The sequence below is a fragment of the Trichoplusia ni genome, chromosome 15 (assembly GCF_003590095.1).
Source record: "Trichoplusia ni isolate ovarian cell line Hi5 chromosome 15, tn1, whole genome shotgun sequence".
In the NCBI taxonomy this organism is placed as follows: Eukaryota; Metazoa; Arthropoda; class Insecta; order Lepidoptera; family Noctuidae; genus Trichoplusia; species Trichoplusia ni.
In genome coordinates this window covers 6,656,043-6,675,870 of record NC_039492.1, presented here as the reverse complement: position 1 = coordinate 6,675,870, position 19,828 = coordinate 6,656,043, and the positions used below count along the sequence as shown (strand labels likewise).

At 34.2% G+C, this 19,828-nt stretch overlaps 1 protein-coding gene across 1 annotated transcript in view; it reads right to left on the bottom strand.

Annotated features, from left to right (window-relative positions):
- Positions 1–502: 502 nt before the first annotated feature.
- LOC113501237 (sodium/hydrogen exchanger 9B1-like) overlaps positions 503–19,828 on the bottom strand; it is a 38,454-nt gene continuing 19,128 nt past the window's right edge. The window contains exons 8-11 of the mRNA XM_026882315.1: positions 12,370–12,524; positions 11,427–11,591; positions 2,814–3,000; positions 503–635 (exon numbers count right to left, since the gene is read on the bottom strand). Of these exons, the coding sequence (XP_026738116.1) occupies positions 541–635; positions 2,814–3,000; positions 11,427–11,591; positions 12,370–12,524 (602 nt within the window). The 3' untranslated portion in view covers positions 503–540. The remainder of the gene's footprint in view (positions 636–2,813; positions 3,001–11,426; positions 11,592–12,369; positions 12,525–19,828) is intronic.

The window sequence follows — 19,828 nt, the reverse complement described above, 5'->3', positions numbered from 1 at the left end:
AGCAACACTCATCCCTTCCGTGAAAATACTGATGAACTTTAATAAACCCTTGTGGAGTTAGTTAAAGTACTAAGGTCTAGTTCAGTTAGGTCACACATAATGCTGGCCGCCATGAGTTTCCACAAGAAGTCTACCACCATGCTTTAAAGTAGGTTCTACTATTGCAGATGACAGAACGGGACAGCGCTCTATGAAGACTAAGAGTGGCATCTCCCTTCTTCGTCTCTTTTGACGACCTCCGTGGTCGAGTGGCGTACGCACCGGTTTCAAGGTGTCGCTAGCTCTGAGGTCCCGGGTTCGATCCCCGGTCGGGTCAATGTAAAAATTGTCATTTCTACATGGTCTCGGGTCTGGGTGTTTGTGGTACCTTCGATGTATCTGAATTCCATAACACAAGTGCTTTAGCAACTTACTTTGGGTTCAGAACAATGTATGTGATGTTGTCCGCATTTATTCTACGACCTCAATACGTGACGTTTAGCGCTCGGTCCTTGGGAAAGGAAAATAAATACAAGTTATTAGTACAAAATCATATATTTATTAGCCATCTATACACTGCAGATTGTTGGGAGTATTGGTTCTTCGCACGAGGTTCGATGACTGGGGCGGAGACAGCGTTTGGGTTCGATAAAAATCTGAAAAGAGAGTTTCATATTAGTTGAATAATATTAAAATTCTTTTTTATATTGGTAAAAAACAACAAATAATGCGTTCTTTGCCGGATTGTAAAAAAGATACAGAAATAACGACTCGAAGATTCTACACAGTTACTATAAAAAGAATATTTGATTCATTCAAGATTAGGTAAAAAAATAGTAACATTAGTGCCTCATAAGAAAAACAAATGCGAAAAATCACAAGTAATATTATTTCAATGAAATCGATGTCAGCATTATGTAGTACATTACGTAGACATTTTTATTAAGTCATTGATAATGCGTCGTCAAGTGAATCGTATGTTATCGATTATAAAAGTGACGTCACAATCAATTAAAATTCTCATATAATATTTTTAGACATTACATTTATTTTTATATACTATCTCGACTTTCGTGGTAAATAAAGTCGCACATAGCGATAATTTAAATTACATTACGGAGGGGTCTTAGCGTAATCTCTCGGCAATTAGTTTTTCTACGAACTCTTTGATTCATACAGGAAATATATTTTTCTATGTAACCAAAGCCATTGGATTCAACGGATTAGATTTATTCGGTGATGATTAAAGAGGACAATCGATAGTATCTATGAAATCATGTACAAATATTTTTATTGTTGTTCCATTTGAAAAACTTTGCTAAAATTACAAAGATGTGTAATAAAATAGTAGGCGACCAAAATACGGAACATAAAACATTGTACGTGGTCTGGCACCGACTCCAATGAAACTAATTACTTTTTAAGTGCATTTTTAGTTTAAGAAGATTTATTTTTCTTTCCCATTTAAATTAACTTCTGTTTCTGACAAACAGACGTTCTATGATCGCAATTAAATGTACAATTATTGTAACTAAAGTATAAAATTCGTCTACTGTAATCATAATAATAATGGTCAATGAATTTCATGAACAAGCGAAATTGAAAAATACCTACTTAAGTGGTTATTTTCTTCAATTCGAAGTTTTTTAAAGATAAATTTACTTTGACAAAAGTAGACAGATTATAGTATCATCCACCTAGCAGGCAGAATATTGGTAAAGACGGGTAGTCAACATTTTCTTAAAAGCAATCACTGAAAGAACTTGTTTGTTACCTAAATAAAAATCCAGAACTAAGAATTAGGACATAGATACATTATTAACTATCAAAATGAACACTTAATAATGCTTTATTAGTAAGCTACATGTAAGTACCCCGTAGTCTTGGTCATTGCATAGAGCAGGCTCTTAAGAGATATTAGCATATCAAAACTATTATAATTTAGCGGGGGATGCCGGTAATGTTTGTAGTTTGTGCAGTGGCCACAACGTGTCGCCTGTGTTCGTGACAATTGAATGCCATGTGCTTATTAAGAGAATTAGTGTCATTATTTTTTTTCGAATTCAGGGTTTTTTACTCAAAAAAGTGTATGATACTTTAAAATGATACATGGAAAAATATTTTGCAATGAAATACAAATAATACAAAGAATGTACTTGTCTCTTAACCAGCTAAGAAATTTAGGTCAGTGACTAACCGTTCAAACTTGTCCACTGTAATATCGTGTGTGGTTTAAATTTTTCCATTGTATTGTTTTTATTTAATGGAAAATATTATTCAGTTGCTTGCACTTTCTGCGTATTAAATAATAAATGTGGACAAGGCCCTCTTAAAAGAAAGAGTCATTGGACTTGAAACTCGGACTTGGAAATCGTTAAAATGCAAGGATGTCCGTTTTACTATAAGTGTTTATTTTGGACATGACACTTACATTTGACTGATTTGATCAGAGTTACTGCTTGTTGTGTAGTCCCTTATCTATAGGGAGCTGACGTTGGCTAATTTGATAAAGTTAATATTGTTTTACTGTTTGTTTCTCAATGCGTGTTTAAGGTAAAGACCTTGGCTCACATTGAACTCTATAACCGATAAAGAAATCGGTAAGGTTATTACCGCGATCGTGCATAAAAATACCAATGCTTTAAGACTGTTCATGTTATCTACATACATATTAATACAGATTTTAATCGATCTTCTTTTGTTTCCTGTTGATATTTTAGATGTTGCTTTAAATAAATAAAATTTCGGAGATAGCTTATATTTTCTCAATGTCAGGAATTTTATCTCCAGCATTTGTTTTTTGGGACATTCTTTTGGATTTATATATGTAGTACCTTCTGGAGCGACCCTAGAGTCTTGTGACAGTAAGACAGGGCCGAGCACCGTCGTCAGCACGGAGCCCAATGTAGACGTTATCAGGACAGCGATAACGATAATGTTGGCGTGCTGTGCTGCTATCCGCTTGTCCGTCGCGCTCGCGTCCTCCCACAGAGAGTCCATCGCCACCCTCACCAGAACCGTCTGAAAAGTAGGAAAATAACTTAGCATCAAAATAAAATAAGAGTATTTTTTTCCTGTCAATGTCCCACAGATGGGTAAAGGATTCTTTCCATATTGAGAAGGATTGAGATTGAGAAAAATTTAATTAATCAGCATTTGGTACCAACTAATCCATAGATGTTAAACATTTTAATTGACTCATTAATTCCCGAACAAATCAATCAATAAACCTACGAGGTTACACTCAAGCAATTACAAACTACATTCCATTACGATGTGGGCATATGTTCCGGTTAATTTAGTCGGGCTGGCTATCGGTCCATTAAACCCTAAAGGACAATTAAGTGTTGGGTCAGGCAAACCACAGAATATGCTTTGTCCAAGACGCTTCTAGTCTTCCTGCAGCGTGTAGTTTACTTCGGATTCCGTTAAATCAATTAGCCACCTATCAAGTTATCGACTCGGCTCGGCCACGTCAAAGCTAACGAGGAGAGTCAAATGTCATTTTCGAATATTACACGAACAGCTCGTATTCCAAGGTGTAACTCACTGTAGTCTGAATTAATATCTGTGGTCGTATCATAAAGTTGGTTCACATGAATAGATTTTTACGGATACGATAGTGTGAAATACTGTATGAATAGTGCAAAAAATTGTCAATCAATATAGTACGAACGTAAACCGTTTGTATTGAGAACAATAGACAGCTTTTTTTGTTAAATATCTACTATTGCGTACATGTCTATTAATATCATCAAAGAAACAAACAAAGAGTTATTTTCAAAAATGATATAAGGATAAGTGTATATGTATTATTTTCTTATATATTCAAAGAGCAATATGGCACCGTTAATTGTAAATTAAAAAAAAAGAATACCAAAAAATTAACTTAACTCTTCCAGGTGCTACAATTGAGAAAGCCACGTTACCTAAATGAGTCCATATGTAGGCCACAAAAGAATTAAGAGCGGAATAAAATAAAAACATTTATTGTTGGAAAGGGATTCGATTACTACGCGGTTATCGTTTCATCCAATTTATATCGTCAATTTTATATAACGGACATCCGTAAAAACGTTATTAACGATATCAAATTTGACATAACATAGTCATGACGTAAAACGATATTCTGACAAAAAAAAACATTTGAACGTAGATCCCGTAAACAAAGATATAATTGTTGCGCTTTTTTGCAGGGACCGGACAACCCCACTTTAGAGTTAAGCCGTTTGACAGGGTAACCCGTACACGGGGTAACTCATATCGCAGTGTTACCTTTTGTTCGAGTTACATCCTCGAAACCCAGCGAAATGGTTAACACCTTCATTATGGTAACCACGTGAAGGGGTTAACCCCTTCAATAACTTAACCCTTTGAAGTGGTTACCTTCACGAAAGGCTTTTATTCGTGTTACCCTGAATTACCCACTAAACTTGAGCTGCATACTTGCACCCTAGCGGCCCCTCATTGCTATTTTACTAAGACTACAGCTGATTTTCTTCTATCGCCGACGCGTCGCGGAGCGACTCGCGCCTCTCGGACAAACTACCTACGCGCGAAACGTCATATAGGTAACTAGCTGTTGCCCGCGACTTCGTCCGCGTGGTTAGAAGATATAAGTTAGGAATTTTTGAACGAAAGCCCTCGAAGATTAATATTTTTCCCCGTATTTGCCACATTTTCCATTAAATCTTCGCTCCTATTAGTTGCAGCGTAATTTTATATACCTAGCCTAAAACCTTCCTCGATTATTGGTCTATTGAACACAAAATGAGATCAAATTTTTTAGATGAAATTATTTATAATAATTTAAAAAAAAATCGAATACATGTTTTTTTTTCATTTTTTGCATTTTCTGAGAAGATTTGACGGGTGAATTTTCGATTGAAAATTAGAGTGTTTTTTTTATATTAATTCAAAATAAGGTAAAAAAATAAATATTTTTAATCAAATAAATTACAGCGTATTTGGGACACAAAAAAGTAAGTTTTCACCAAATTTCGTTACAAAAATAAATTTTTGTAAAAGATAAAAATAAAAAACCACAATCTTGGTTTTTTAGATTTTTCACATAAATTTTGAGGTTATGTGAAAAAAATGTAAACACAAAAGTTTTAGATCTTTTTCTTTTAGAACTTTGCCATTTGACTTTTTTCGATACGAATTTTAGTTTTGCCGGAAATCGATAAAAACCGTTTTTTACTCTTGAAACATCACTCCCACCCCCTTCCCGACCTCAGATCACCCGTAAATTATTTTTCTTTTCATTTTTATAATATTCCCCTCCTTTTCTAATGGGTTTCATCCTACTATTTTTTTTTTGGTTTTAAAAATTATCGACCCTGGTCTACAAGTATAGACACGAAAAATATATATCACAACGTTTGAAAAGTGCGACAAGCAAAATTAAACTGTAAGATCATATCCACAATGATTTTTATTCCATGTTTACAAGTCGCTCGGTAAATGCAACAATGGCGTCGCTGGGCGGTAAGATGTCACGTGCGCTCGTGGTTATACTATTTTCAAACTAATGTCTATGATAAAGAGTGCATATTGCATTGTCTTAGATTGGAGTGGGTTACCCTGTTACAGTGTTACAGGGTAGTAAAGGGTAACCTGTTCGGAACAGGGTTCCAGTAATCCGTTCGAAGGTGTAACATATGTCATAGGGTTTTTTCTTGAAGCGCTTAAAAAAACCCTTTCAATGAGTATCCGGCCGGTCCCTGCTTTTTTGTCTAAAACAATGAAATAATGAATTAATATTTATTAAGTGTAAAATGTTTGCAAGTCTTCGTATTAATCGAAGGGAAGGTATGTAAGTATATATATATAATATTCAGAGTTTTTTTCCTATGAAAATATGTTCTGAAATTTAATACTGGCCATAAAATACTACCATAGATATAAATTAAAGAAGAATTAGAAGTATATTTATCATTCGTGACATCAGTTAGTTAATCCTCTGTACTATAGACTAGTCTATTTGATTGTGTCTTTTCAGGTGCGTACTAAGTACAGTTTACTATCGTAATCGGTACAATTGTTTAGAGATAGTGAGCAAACTTATACCCTCCTACTTCATATACAATCGTTTTAAATCATGTTTGTATCTACAACACGCGTTTGTAATGGCGCATAATACTGTCAAGTTCAACGGTTTAAGGTTAGTGAGATAAGGTTATAAGTCAGTTAGTTGGTTAGTGGCTTTCACCTACAGCCATTTGTTGCCCCGTGGTTAGGCCCTTAAGGTACCTACATAAATTGCGCAGTTACTTACTAAATGTATTTTATAGGTGTGTGTGAGGTTGCATAAAATCTTATAGCTGTCTAATCCTATAACAAGACTACCGTTGATATGTTACTGTAAAGTATCACGTAGGTATTTACTGCAATGGCTGATGGAATGATGCTAAAACTGAGCATTGAATAGGTAACCTACCATTCTATCACCTTAAATAAAAGATATGCAAAGCCCAACTGTAATAAAACCGTTCAGTTTTAATCACCTGTAGTTAAATACGTTTTTTTTTCAGCAGAAAGAAAGATGATGTCGCAAATACGATTCAAGGCTTAAACTAATGCCTCAACACACCAGTCGCTTAGACAAGATCAAGAGTAAGGTCGTTGATCGAGAGATAGAAATCAGTTCTTCTAGAAAAGTGACAATTCTACAACACTTGAGTTTGCAAAAAAGACAATTCACTAAATGGGCTAAACAGCTAAAGAGAGTCACTATAACACAAACTTTAATCGCTAGCAAATTATAAGTCAAATACTTACATTGTCTTTCAGACTTCTTAAACTGTTCTGTATTGTGGAGAGGATTGCTTTTGTATTACAAAGCCGGAAATATAATACCTCAATGATAATACGTAGATTAATCGGTTCGGGTCTTCATACAATGTAGCTTGGTAAGAATGGTAAGCTTCTTGTCGATGGTATTGTTTGGTCAATTAATATGAAATGAACCTGATAATACTCTATATTATTTATTGTTGTATAAGAACTAAGCAATTATTTTGGCCTTAAGTAGGTACTAGTACTTATATTCTAGGTCAACAATTTGTTTGTTTTTTTTTTTTCTAATTATTATGTGTTTTGGGACATAAATAATATACTACTTTTCTCGTGCTTTCAATGATTGAAGTATGTCTTACATTGAAAATGAGGCCTTAATTTGTTTGTCCATAGTTGTACATACATCGTTCCAATATTACCTATATTGCACGCATATGAGACTAAAAGAAGTGCTACAAAAACGTAACAATTTCCTATTTTCTTATGTTTCTTTAGCTTTATTTCTCTCAAACTCATATTGTATCAGAATATTCACTTGAAACGGAATAAATATAAGGGATGCTCACGAGACAAGTGGTCACTTGTCGCAGTTTTCAAGCACAGTTCCCGATAACATTCCCATGAGGCGCTTGTTACATCTTAAGGAAGATTTACAGTCGGCTGTTCTTTGTGTATCGGTACGACAGCATCGATAAACAAAAGTGTCCAGAAACAAAAGACGATACCTAAATTTATATTTTTACTTTTAACTTACTTATAGTCTTACGAAGCTTTCGCCAGCCATCAATGTTATCTGAATAGCTAGTACATTTTTTAAAACAATAGTCGTCAGCGTTTCCAGTTGATGACTTTATCTTGCTATGGAGTTTGACGTTTAACAATTTTTGACAGTTATCGAAACGAAACAAAAGGTTTCGTAAAATTATTATTTTGAGCAAAAAGCTTGGGTTTTATTTTTATTTTAGCTTTGTGGTTGTGTTAAGGAAAGATAAGAGTTCTCGTGTATCTGCAGGCAATCCGAACTTCTTTATTTGGTGCAAACTGTAATCATAGTTTCTTAGTGCAACTCGTTTGGGAGACTTTTAGTTACGACACTCGAGCAAGGGATAAACTTAGTTTATTTGTCGTTAACGTTATCAAGTTTATGAGTGGAAACGGGGTACTAATGTTCGATGTTAATTAAAATTTACCTAAGCAAATACGAGATACCAAACTTCAGACGGCGAAGCAGACTAGAAGATACCGAGAAATTCAAAAGTAAAATAAATTTTACCGATAAAGACCAACTAAGTGTTTAATAACTTTTCCATATCTGTCGATAAAATATGGATTGGTTTATAATTGAGTGTTATTTATTAAGCAAATTAATTTTTATTAGTGTCTTTGTGGCAATTATATAGAGGCATATAGATAGTGAGATTTTTATAATGAGTGATCATTATAAAAATCTTTGTGTTCATTGTTTTTTTACGATTTTGATTCTATGACTTTTAAAGCTATTTGAGGTTACCAACTAGTTGAAACTCGATGCATAATCGCTTAAACTACAACGAGTTAACTTCAAAGGTAAGTAATTAGACCTTTTTGCATAAAGCTATCAACACATGAATTGTGAGCTCCGTTAAGGCAAGTTCCTGTGAATTTTAATTATTCTTCACTTTACAAAGAGTTCAAGTCTATATTCAAGAAGGCTTTGATGTACACAAGCTTGAAATTACTAAGACTGGTGGTGAGAAGACTCAAAGTGAAAGTGAATTAAACTGGAGTCTTTCGGTCGACTCCCGGTCTCCTTCATTCGTTAATGGAGAGATCACTTAAAAGTTATGGTTGGTAGAAGTATCAAGCCCAATGTGGGATGGTTGTGGGTGCTCACGGCTAGTCCGCACTGTTCACACAGTATATTACAACGCATTCCTGTCTTTATGACTAATTGGGCAATCAAGTGATCGGTAGTTTTATGAATGGCGTTTGCGGTTTTCGCTTACTCGTACGGGACGTTTGGCCAGTTTTATGTATTTGTGCCGAAGCTCGCTGGATATGTGTCCACATAAAGCGTAACAAAGAGCTATCATTCGAGACAGAAAATAGACAATTCTGTTGTTATTACAAAATATAAAACTTGGGGTTTAAAATATGTTTTAGTTCTTTACTCCTGGAATATGTTTTTCTAGATGTTGTTTTGTTTTCCTTTCTTATTTTGTTAAGTTTATGCATTTACAAAACGAAACACAATCATAAGGGATCTGTAAACAAGAGATTAAAAATAGAACCCTAATGCTCAGGCCTAACTGTCTGTCCACCCGTCTATCACCTGTAGTTTTATTACGTTTTTACCTTAATGAGATACCGGCTACCTTGTGAAACTTGGGTATTGAAAAACAGTGGAAACATTTTTAACAATGACCTATTTCTGTCTTTATAACAGATATAATTAAATAAAAAAAATATTTTTAGGCTATTTGTACGGAACCTTCCATGTTATGTTTCCGACTCTTACTTCACCGATTTTTTATCAAAGACAAATAATTAACATTACATAGAGTGGATACGTTTTAGATCTTAGTAAACACTAGTGTGTACTAGAATGAACAAACAAGTTGCCGTACGATAACATTCTAAAAAAATGAAGAATTAAATTCGTCTCCTTTCATTTTTATTTACGAAGTAAGTAATTAAGAAAATGTCTAATGGTCACATGTATCTAGTGGTATGTATCAGATCATATGACAGAAAACAGGAAGTTGACAGAGCCGATCCCAAGGTCCCCGTGATGATGGATTAAGATCGAGTGGCCTCATTAATAACGGTATATCTATGATTAAATCCTTTTAGACAATTCGTTTGAAATATTTTTTTTTCTTCATTTAATTGTCTATTGAAAAGGAGATAGTGGCTAAACAACAACCGTACAAGTTGATCGATCACAGGTTAAGTTACACTTGTTACGGTCGTTCCGTGGATGGGTGACTATATTATGTTGTAGCGAGTTGATCCTCTTTTCGGAAGGCACGTAGTGGGTCCCGATTATTATTTACATTACCTTTGACAGTCGTAACAGGTAGTCAGAAGGTAGAAAGTCCGACAATCAGTCTGACTAAGGAAGGGTAAGTATCGTGTTACCATAGTAACTGAGGGGAGGAGGTCAGACAGGCAGTTGCTCCTTGTAAAACACTGGTAGTTAACTGCATCTGGTTAGATGGAAGCCGACTACAACATAGTTGGACCTAGGATAATGATCTATGAAATTAATTTGCTAAACAAACTATCGGAATATTATCTTCTAATTGAATGTAATGCCGCTGTACAATACATAATTGATGCGTTTCATTTAATTTCGCATTGTAGAGCAACGTCCTAAAATCTATTGCCATTTAGTTAAATTGAATTTATAATTGTGTTTCGTACAAATAATAGAACGAAATTGAAACAAAGCTAATAAATACTAAACTTAATCGGGTTTTGTAATTTTCAACTGATTCAATACATCGGTTTTAGAAACTATGTCACTAAGGCTCTGCTGTCCATATATCTATGTCGTAACTATCCGTCCATCTGTAACTCGGCCGTATCTCACGAAGTATTCGTATGTATCGTTATTCAGTTGAAAGTTGAGAGAACATTTCCTATTAAAGTCAGGACTTGCATTGATTGTGTTTTTAAAATAAATTCATATTATTATAATTTTTAAGATAATCAAAGTATTAAAAAAATAAAATTCATCTGAACTGGTGGTCGTTTTAGACTTATTTATGACTTATCCCTGAATGAAAGTGCTCTATAAAAATGTCTTCAGTAAATAAAATAACTTTCCTCTAAGCTATTTCTATTACGATTGGGCTACACGATGATATAAATTACACTCACAATACACATAATCGAAATATAAAACGATCTTCCCGCTTTATAGCGACTCGAAGGAACTAAAATAAAGTTTATTACGTTTTACCGTGGATAAGGTTTATTTTTTAAATTTTGCTTGACCAAAATAAATATAAAACGAAATTGTCATAAACCGGACACAGGGACAAATACCATACATCCGTACTAATAAAGGTTTAAGTTGTCGGTTTGTCTGTCTGCATGCATACAGGCAAAACGGCGGCGAAAGTCTTATAAGTCTTTAAGTCTTCATATTAACGTAGAAATTAATTCCTTATAGCATTTAAAATTGAGTATTGTGTCTGAAGGGTAATTAAAAAGTACTTGTACGGTCTTGGCCTACTGCTGTGGGTTACCAGCCTCGTAAAACCTGTTACTGTGGTATTAAATGCATCTGATCACAGCAAATATGAGTAAGGATAATGTGATTAGAACTTTATTGCATAAATTATATTTGAAAGACGAATGGGCCGGAAAAATATTAAAGAAAAAACAAAACAAATTCGAAAATCGAGCAAAAATAAAAAAAAGAAGTTTAATAACGCAATCGGTACTTCAAATTTCAAAACTTAATGTTATAGTTCACTTATTCATTACAAAATAACTAGTACCCTAATGATACTATCTTATATTTGATACAATGTCGAACAAAACTACGTAAATTGGGTTTGACTGTTTCTTGTTAATTACTCCGTCAAGTTAGTTGTTTAGTTCGTCTTAGTTAAACTTAAATCCTTTGAACTTCATATAAAGTAAAAGTTTCTTACCTCGACAATAGCTTTAGGTATCCAAGTGACGGCAACAAAAAGACTTTCCTTGATCGACAGCTCGTTAGCGAGTGCGACTAGGAAGGCTGTCAGGAGCCGCAGCACTAGCGCCGCGGAAATGCAGCCCAGGATCAAGCACAGCTCCTTCACACTTAGTTGCGAGATCTAGAAATAGTTTGACTTCAGTAAATTGTTAAAAATCAAAAAGAAATTTTATTTTGGACGAAAATAAGTAGGCAAAATTTTGAACACTAAGAAACTATGAAACGAGAGCCTTGTTATTGACATATCAAATTTAAATAAGCAGAAGACTGTTCATTTGTGACAGCAATTTGCCTTTGTGTCCTTTTATTTTGAACTCGGTCTATCTATTTCAAATACCAAGCGTTTGTTATTCTGAATTATACTTCGGTGACTTAAATAAAACAGCCCGGGGTTCTAAAAGTTCTATCTATGAACATCAAAGTCTGTCCATTAAAGTACATCAAAGTGAAACTCTTTATTCAATAATACAAGCAGGCTTCCACACGGGCATTGGTCCACGACTTTTGTTTTATTTAGCATCCGTCGAACAAAATAAAACAAGTTAAGTTATTCCCGGGATTATTATTACTGCCAATCAAGGCTGCCAGTCAGTTTGTCGGTAAATCCTTTCGGTTCTACGAACGATCATTCATTTTATTTTATACTCATAGCAATTTCCATGGTAATCGAATTATGAGTAGGATAAATTATTGTTCAGAAAGAAGGATTAAAATAATAAAATTTAAACACTTTATAAGCTTAAATAATTGATGCAATGCGGATATGAATATTGTGAAGTATGCAATGGTACTTTTGGTTACGCTACAGAATATCACCTATTTTTTTCAGGGTGTTACTGGATATTTACAGTGTACGTAGCAATATTTTTAAAGAGATAATTGATAAAAGGGATATGTACATTCAGGAAATACCCGCTGAGGGTGAATAACATGGGCTCGAAGATCCTCCAGAGCAACTTGTAGACCTCCCACACGGGGTTGTCGGCGAGCGGCCAGTCGCGGCGCGCCCACCGCGTGGCCGCCGTGCCCGCGCACACCATGATGGCGACACCGGCTGAAAAAACACACGCTCATTAGGCTGTCAGCGTACAAAGACCGCTGTACTCCAGCATTGGTCTTGTAGTCATAGTTCTGTGCGTTAAGTCGCTAGTGTTTAAACTTAGGCTTCCGTACAAAAGGATTAAGGGTAAACAAATCGGTTGGGTGACAAATAAATTTGTGGGCACCCAGTCTAAAATTATTTTTTTATCTAGGTACCCAAGAAATGTATTACCGTAACTATCGTTGCTTAAACTTCATCTGTAAAATTTACTTATTAGTAAATGTTCTTTTATGGTACGAAAGGTAGAAGCAGCCTTAGTGTATGAAAAAAACATATTTTAGTTATAATTCCCGCTGTATCTAATGGTATTTTTATTTCGAGCTATCCGTGATATAGTGACCTACACAGTTCTCCGTGCAGTCAACATAAATAAATAAACATCCTATGCCTGGACTATCAAAAACATAAAAAAAAGGATCAATAAAATCCATCTTATTTGCACAAGGAACACAATGCGTGTTGCCAACAAACAAATCATTAAATAATTTCCTTGATTGTGGTTGAGGAATCTCTAAAATTAAATCGCATCATGAGAAACTCGAACGAAATTATTGTGTTTGATTGAGGTTAAACGAAACGAAGGTTAACATTAAACGCGGGAATTAATTAATGTGGAGCTGGCGTCTTCAGTATGTGCTTCATGCTTGAGCTGCATCGCATTGTAAGTATGCGGTCATGGGATTGCGTTGTTTGCTGTTATGAATTTCATTTAAATTCTGCTGAATATATTTGAGTGTCATACGAGGGACAAAAGCATATGACAAGTCGATTGCTGTACGTATTTTTGATAGCTATTTTTCTTAGACGCTATTTATATAGCCTCGTAACATGAGCAAAATCTTACAAAAGAAGAATTAAATATTTTAATATGCAAACCTCTAATTCATAATTTATTACCATTACTGTCGCTGTTTCATTCAATTGGCTTTAATTTGTTTATGTTTCTGGTATGAATGCGCGTTTATTTTTAGAATTTTGATTTTAAGATTTGCAGTATACACCATGATTTTTAGTCGTCTTACAAAAGCAGCCCAGTTCATGTATCCAATGACGTTATAATAACACGTTCATGATAATAAAATAGGTATTTATGAGATTTGAATAAATTTAAAATGCAATATTTATTCAATATTATGATGCAATTCTTAGTTTGTTAGAAACACAGCTCGTTTGCGAGCGCGGTCCGAGCCTTGTAACAATGGTGAGGGGCGCGGGCGGCGGCGTTTTTATCATTTTTAAGAGTATATTTTAGATTTCTCTTGTTTAATGTTTCTTCGTACTTATTATCTTAGTTGATGATAAAAAAATAATAATCGCGCCTAGGGGTATTTTACGTCGGATACATGAACTAGGCTACTTTTGTAAGACGACTAAAAAATCACCGTGTATAGACCCATAAATTAAAAAATGTACGTCGTCAAGTTCTTAACAGACCTTAGCAATTTATCATATCCCTGATCGAATAGGTTAAAATAATTGAGCTTTTTGTGGAGGGGGTGATTGTGGTGAGAAAGTTTGAAGGTATCGTGGTGTGAGTTCGGAAAATGCATAAGAAAGAATCACGTTAAAAAGTACTGCTGGCGATAAATTTCAAGTTACGGGACTGCTTAAATCTTAATAAAAGGTTCCGTACAAACTGTACTGTACTGACTGTATTTGTTAGCTTAAACCGCGAAAGCCAATTACAGACGTAACATGTGGTGGAGGTGTTGTTATTACGAAACAAACACTCTCTTTGTAATTATGCAGCTCTGGTAACGAGCTGAGACGTCGCACTTACGGTAAGGAGTATCTTAATCTTAATAGAATTGGTTATGTACAATATTTCGGTATGGAATGTAAGCAGTATTTAAGGAACTCTCAACGTTAAAATCACAGAGCCAGTATTTTACTAAGCTGGTTAAGATACCGGTAAAATAATACTTTAATTTTAAGCCCTCGGACAATTTAAATTTGAATACATAGAGCAGATTTTCGCTTGAATACGTTCGGCAATATTTCACGCTGGAATTCTTGAAGGCACTTCTTAACGTCAACGTTCACAGCGCACACGAACGATGAGTGAAATTCCTTTTTTATACGCATTTACTTGAGTCGGGCTCATAACCCAGGCGACGGCAAATCCTCGCGTCGCTTCATAACTGCCGAACCCAAAAATAATTTGGGAAAGGGTATGTGACAAAGATTCACTTTGTGTTTCGGAGAGATCGCAGGTTATATACAGATCCTTTGTGCTGAGGTCACCTTGAAATTTGGGAACACCTAGTGTTAGAGCTCTGAGATAAATTGCCAAATATAGGAGAGTGTTGAAAACGTGCGCTATCATCGAAAAACTGTTCTGCTTCACAGTGATTGGAATTACGTTGAAACACTTTTTGCTATGAAAGATAAAATGTAACAATTTTTTTATTGCTAGGGTTTCTTGGCAACTCGATTTTAAAACTGCTGAATTTTCGATTGCGAAGTTTGTGTAGATAAATCTTAATACATTCACATAATATCAAAGGTTGTTACTTGTGCTTGTATTTTTGCTATTAGCGAGAACAAATATTATAGACATCCTTAACTGCAACAAACTGTAAATAATGTCATATTGTATCGAGACACTATTATTTCCAGGCAAATACAATTAATTGCTACTAGGTAGGTAATGGAGAGTCTTGTAAGATCCGGGGACCTATCTCCAACCCCTAGAATAATACTGTTGTGGTATAAGTGAGATAAAATATGAAACGGTGTAGAGTGATGTATCTTTTCCACAATTGCAATATTCTTATTAGAAGAGATGGTGGTAGGCCATTTTTTCGGTTGGTACATCATCAAATGCCATCTCCCGCTTAGGGTTGAGTGGAAGGGAGTGTCAGACTTTTACTGACTAAAACCATGCTCCTTCCTTTGTCGTTTATGTACCAGGGCCGCGTTAACCCTTTCGGACAATCTCGCTTTCCCGGCAGGTATCAGCCCTAAAGGGCTCCTCAGGGTTGCTGACATCTCTTTGAGGCGTGGAACACGTCTGCGATGTCTCACACACACGGCATGTTTTTATCTCTTCTTGGTTTTATCTCTATTGCCAAGGATATTACTGTTTACTCTTCTATAAAGTACAGGCGCGATGTTCCAGTCAGTCGATTGTTCTTTAATTATACTAAATTGTTGCTAGGAAAGTTGAGCAGAATCTCCAATTAAGAAGTTTCCTTGATTACAATTAGTTAGGTAGCTGCTCTAGTAATCGGAACAATGTTAGTATTGACTAATATCCATGTTTTAATTGATCACCGAATTTTTTTATAAAGATTATAGCGAATTTACCTATTGGCTTCGTTTGTTTGATGACGGCACTATGCTTTATTAGGTGAATGCACAATATCCACATTATGAAAATATTCTTAGTTATAGTAACTTGTAAGTATTTCCAAACAATTTTGAAAGGTTTTATTATGACTCTAGTTACATCTTAGATACCTCTATGTTTTTGTTGTTAAAAAAATATTATAACAGTGCACATATGTTAGCTGTGCGAAATTTACCTTATAAGCGGAATCTTATAATATGAGCTTAGCTATGATTTGACAGTATCTTTAATATCATTAGATAGATTCGAAAAACATACAGCTAGTAACTTCATCAGTAACCATGAATAGTAATAGTGACTTGCGATCGAACTTTTAATAAAAACTTTTGAATTATTGTTTTTTAATAGTACCAGCCACAACCAGCAACCCAAAATCTTTACAAACGTGTCTAAGGAGACTATTGCTAATGAGATTATAATATCAACATAATTATTTTAAAGAGTAATTAATTATTGAATTAAAAGTTGTTACAATACACAAAGAATTAAGATTATCCCGTTTGCTTTACGTTTTCTCAGATTAAGTCTTTTGAACTTCCACAATATAATTAAAGTTTCTATTTGAATATTTATTTAACAAAATAATTAAATCTGCTGCTGGCAGTTTGAACATTGTTTTGAATTTTGTTTATTGTATGCTATATCTATATTTTTATGATGGCGTGTATTATCGTATGGAAAATGCCTTTATTTAAAGTTATTATCAACGATTTATTAATTTATACGCCCTTATCGGATTGGGTAAACAATAATTATTTTACACGGACCGACAATTTAAAAAACAACGTGAAATCGGTTCCGCGTTTAATTATGTTTTCGAAATACGTTTGTTTTCATAAATCACATATGCACATACGCCCAGATTCCAAATAAATATCAGATTATCGCTGTGAGACTATCAATCTGTTGCTACACGTATTTGCTATAAAATTGTATTAATTCACTGAGGTTCACTGACACTTCCACTTAATTTAGTATCTACTTGTAAAGGTTAACAGTCTTGATGTGGCTTTTTACATAAACACAATACATTCAGATGATAGACTACAAAGAAACTGGTGACAGTTTTTTAGTTGCATTTTATTTAAAAACACTTAATTATTCAATAGACACATGAAGATTTTTTTTTATTTAGTAGATCCTTTTAAGATTTTTACTTTTTATTTAAAAATTCACATAAATATTATCTTTATGTGAATTTTTAATTAAGTAGTATGTGGATATATACCTACTTGTGTATATGCAGATCCTAGTTACGTAATATGATATGATAAAACCTTATACACTTATGATAAGTACTTATATGATAAAACTCTATACACTCGTCATTTCAAGTCATATGCGATAGATACTAAGCATAAATGTTGAATGAAAAGCCATTAAAATTGTAATTGAATTAAAAAAAAGTATTAACTTAAGTAGTTGTTTTCTCTGGCCCTAAGTGTTTTCTTTTCCTTTGCTTTGTGACGGATCCACAGGACTTTTTTGTTAGTTTTTCTTTTACGACCTAAACTTACATTGTGGAATGTTATAAAGTAATTAAGTATCGAGTGCATGTCCCGAGCTACATCCCTATGTCGCTCCCCGGGTCTTTATAGAAATTAGTTTGTGACGTCACTTGCTAGTTGTATCAGTCAAGGTGTGTTAGGATAATCTGCTAGACTTTAAAACAGAACACCTCTACTTAGAATCGTTTAGATGGTAGTGAAGTGACTTATTTTAAAGAAGGTATTCTAGGTTTAAAAGATTTCGAATTGATTTAAGGTCGGGTTTGTATTTGTATTGATTTTTTAAGGCTTTCGTTACATGTGCGAAGAGGTAAATATTTGTATAAAGTATTTTTTTTTAAGCAACCAGTCCCTAGTAAAACATACACACAACTTTATTTTCTACTGGGTTAACTTTTATTCTATGGATGTTTGCAACACCTGTAAAGGAAGTAACATTCATATGCGGAACCCTAAAATAACAGGGGTGCAGCACACTTATGTCAGCTCTCACGTTTTATAGAGAAACTTTTTAGTTTGAAAATAGTTTGAATATGTGAAGTGCGTCAATGTGTTTTTAAGAGCCTTCACAGACTACAGAATTTCTATCGCCCGATTTTATTCAGTTGAAACATTTATGAAAGTGCGCATATTTTAGTGTTTTGGTATCGAGCAGCAAGTAGATTCGATGATCTTCAAATTCACCTATTGGATCTTTCAGCCAATAAAAATTCTCTAATAAAGTCTTTTAATAATATTGTAGATCGATGTCAACCTCCGTGCAGACATATTTGCACAGTTAATTTTTTAAATATATAACAGAAATGCCAAATAGTCTACAATTTCGGTTAAGTAATTACGTCTCCTACGAGATATGTATACAAAATACGTGAGACGTATCATATTTACATTCTTCACTTCATATTTGTGATACACATGTTTGTACTGCTGCCACTTGTTTGCAATTGGTTTAAAAAATCAAGAAACAAATAAGAAAAACCTGAAGTCTGACAAATAAACGTTCTTCAACTGTTTTCATGACACATTCAAGTAAGGAATCTCTGTTGGAATATATTTTTTTAAAGAATGTCAAGTGTTAGTCGGATTTCCAGCAGTCTGAATAAAAAAAAGTACTAAAGAATATCAAAATTTGAAATGTGAAAACTGCAACAGTCTAGCCGTAACTGTTTATAAGATACAGCCTGAAGACAGACAGATCGTCAGAGAGCGTAGCTTTCGTACTAGAGTTTGGATTTTTTTTATTGGACCATGACAACGCAATAGGTACCTTCTTTCTATACCGTTCTGATAATATATGATGACCTTGTAAACTCTTGTTAGTACATTCTTAGAAAATAAGATTAATTCAGTAGTTCTGTTCTCAATGCTCGGCAGTCATGACTTTAACTGATACCATTATATGCACAGGTGATTATATTGATATCATAATATGCTTGTGTTTATTTATAAGTTTTCCTGTTTTGTTGGTGATCGCAGGAACTAACATTCATTTATAGTGGTTATTTTGGTATTTCGTACTGTTTCTTAATAAATTCAAAATCCTTATAGAATGTGTTGATGGTTCACTGGCCATTTACTTCATTTTATTTAAGTAAAGATTATGAAATAAATAAAAAATCGTCTTTCTCAAATAGTTGGATTGGTAGAAAAATGCGAGCTGACAATTACCGTATAAAAGAGAAACCTAGAGGAGATTATTTATGACATTCCGACTGTCATAAAAAATATGACAAACTAAAATACGAAATACCTAAATTAGTCTAAGCAAATAACTACAAAAGCTATGACTCTGATTCACTGCACTTTCTATCCATTCAACCAACACTATCCAAGTCAGTTCAGTTTCGAAGTCACGAAATGTTGAATTTATGTTCAGTCGAAGTAGAATATTTAGTCGGAAAAGTATTCATCCCAATTCGGTAAGTCAGCGTTTTCCTAAACCCTCGTATACAGCGTAAAGGCATTGCATGGTTGGACGTCCACTGAACTACGGTTTTGCACGAAAAACCGAAGCTCTAATTGATGATTTCTTGATAAAACTGCACTGAGATATCCAATATCAAAGATTACGTCAACCTTCTGCAGTCTTCTCAATTAAAACAAAAAGGAGTTTCGTTATAAACTTCAGGACCTTATATTGTATTCAATTTAAATAGTATGATTTATAAATGAGAATAAATGGAATTTTAATAAAAAATAATGAGGGTTGGATATGTGACACATTGTTCCCTATAGCAACCCAAATTCTGATAATGAAACCGATGGGAATAATTCACAGGCACCTTTGTTCCGCATTATTACGTGAGTGAACATGTAACGGTCTTATCTCATGCCTATATTTATTTAGGAAAGTCACAAATACACAGTAGCTACATCAAATAATGATAAATGTTTTG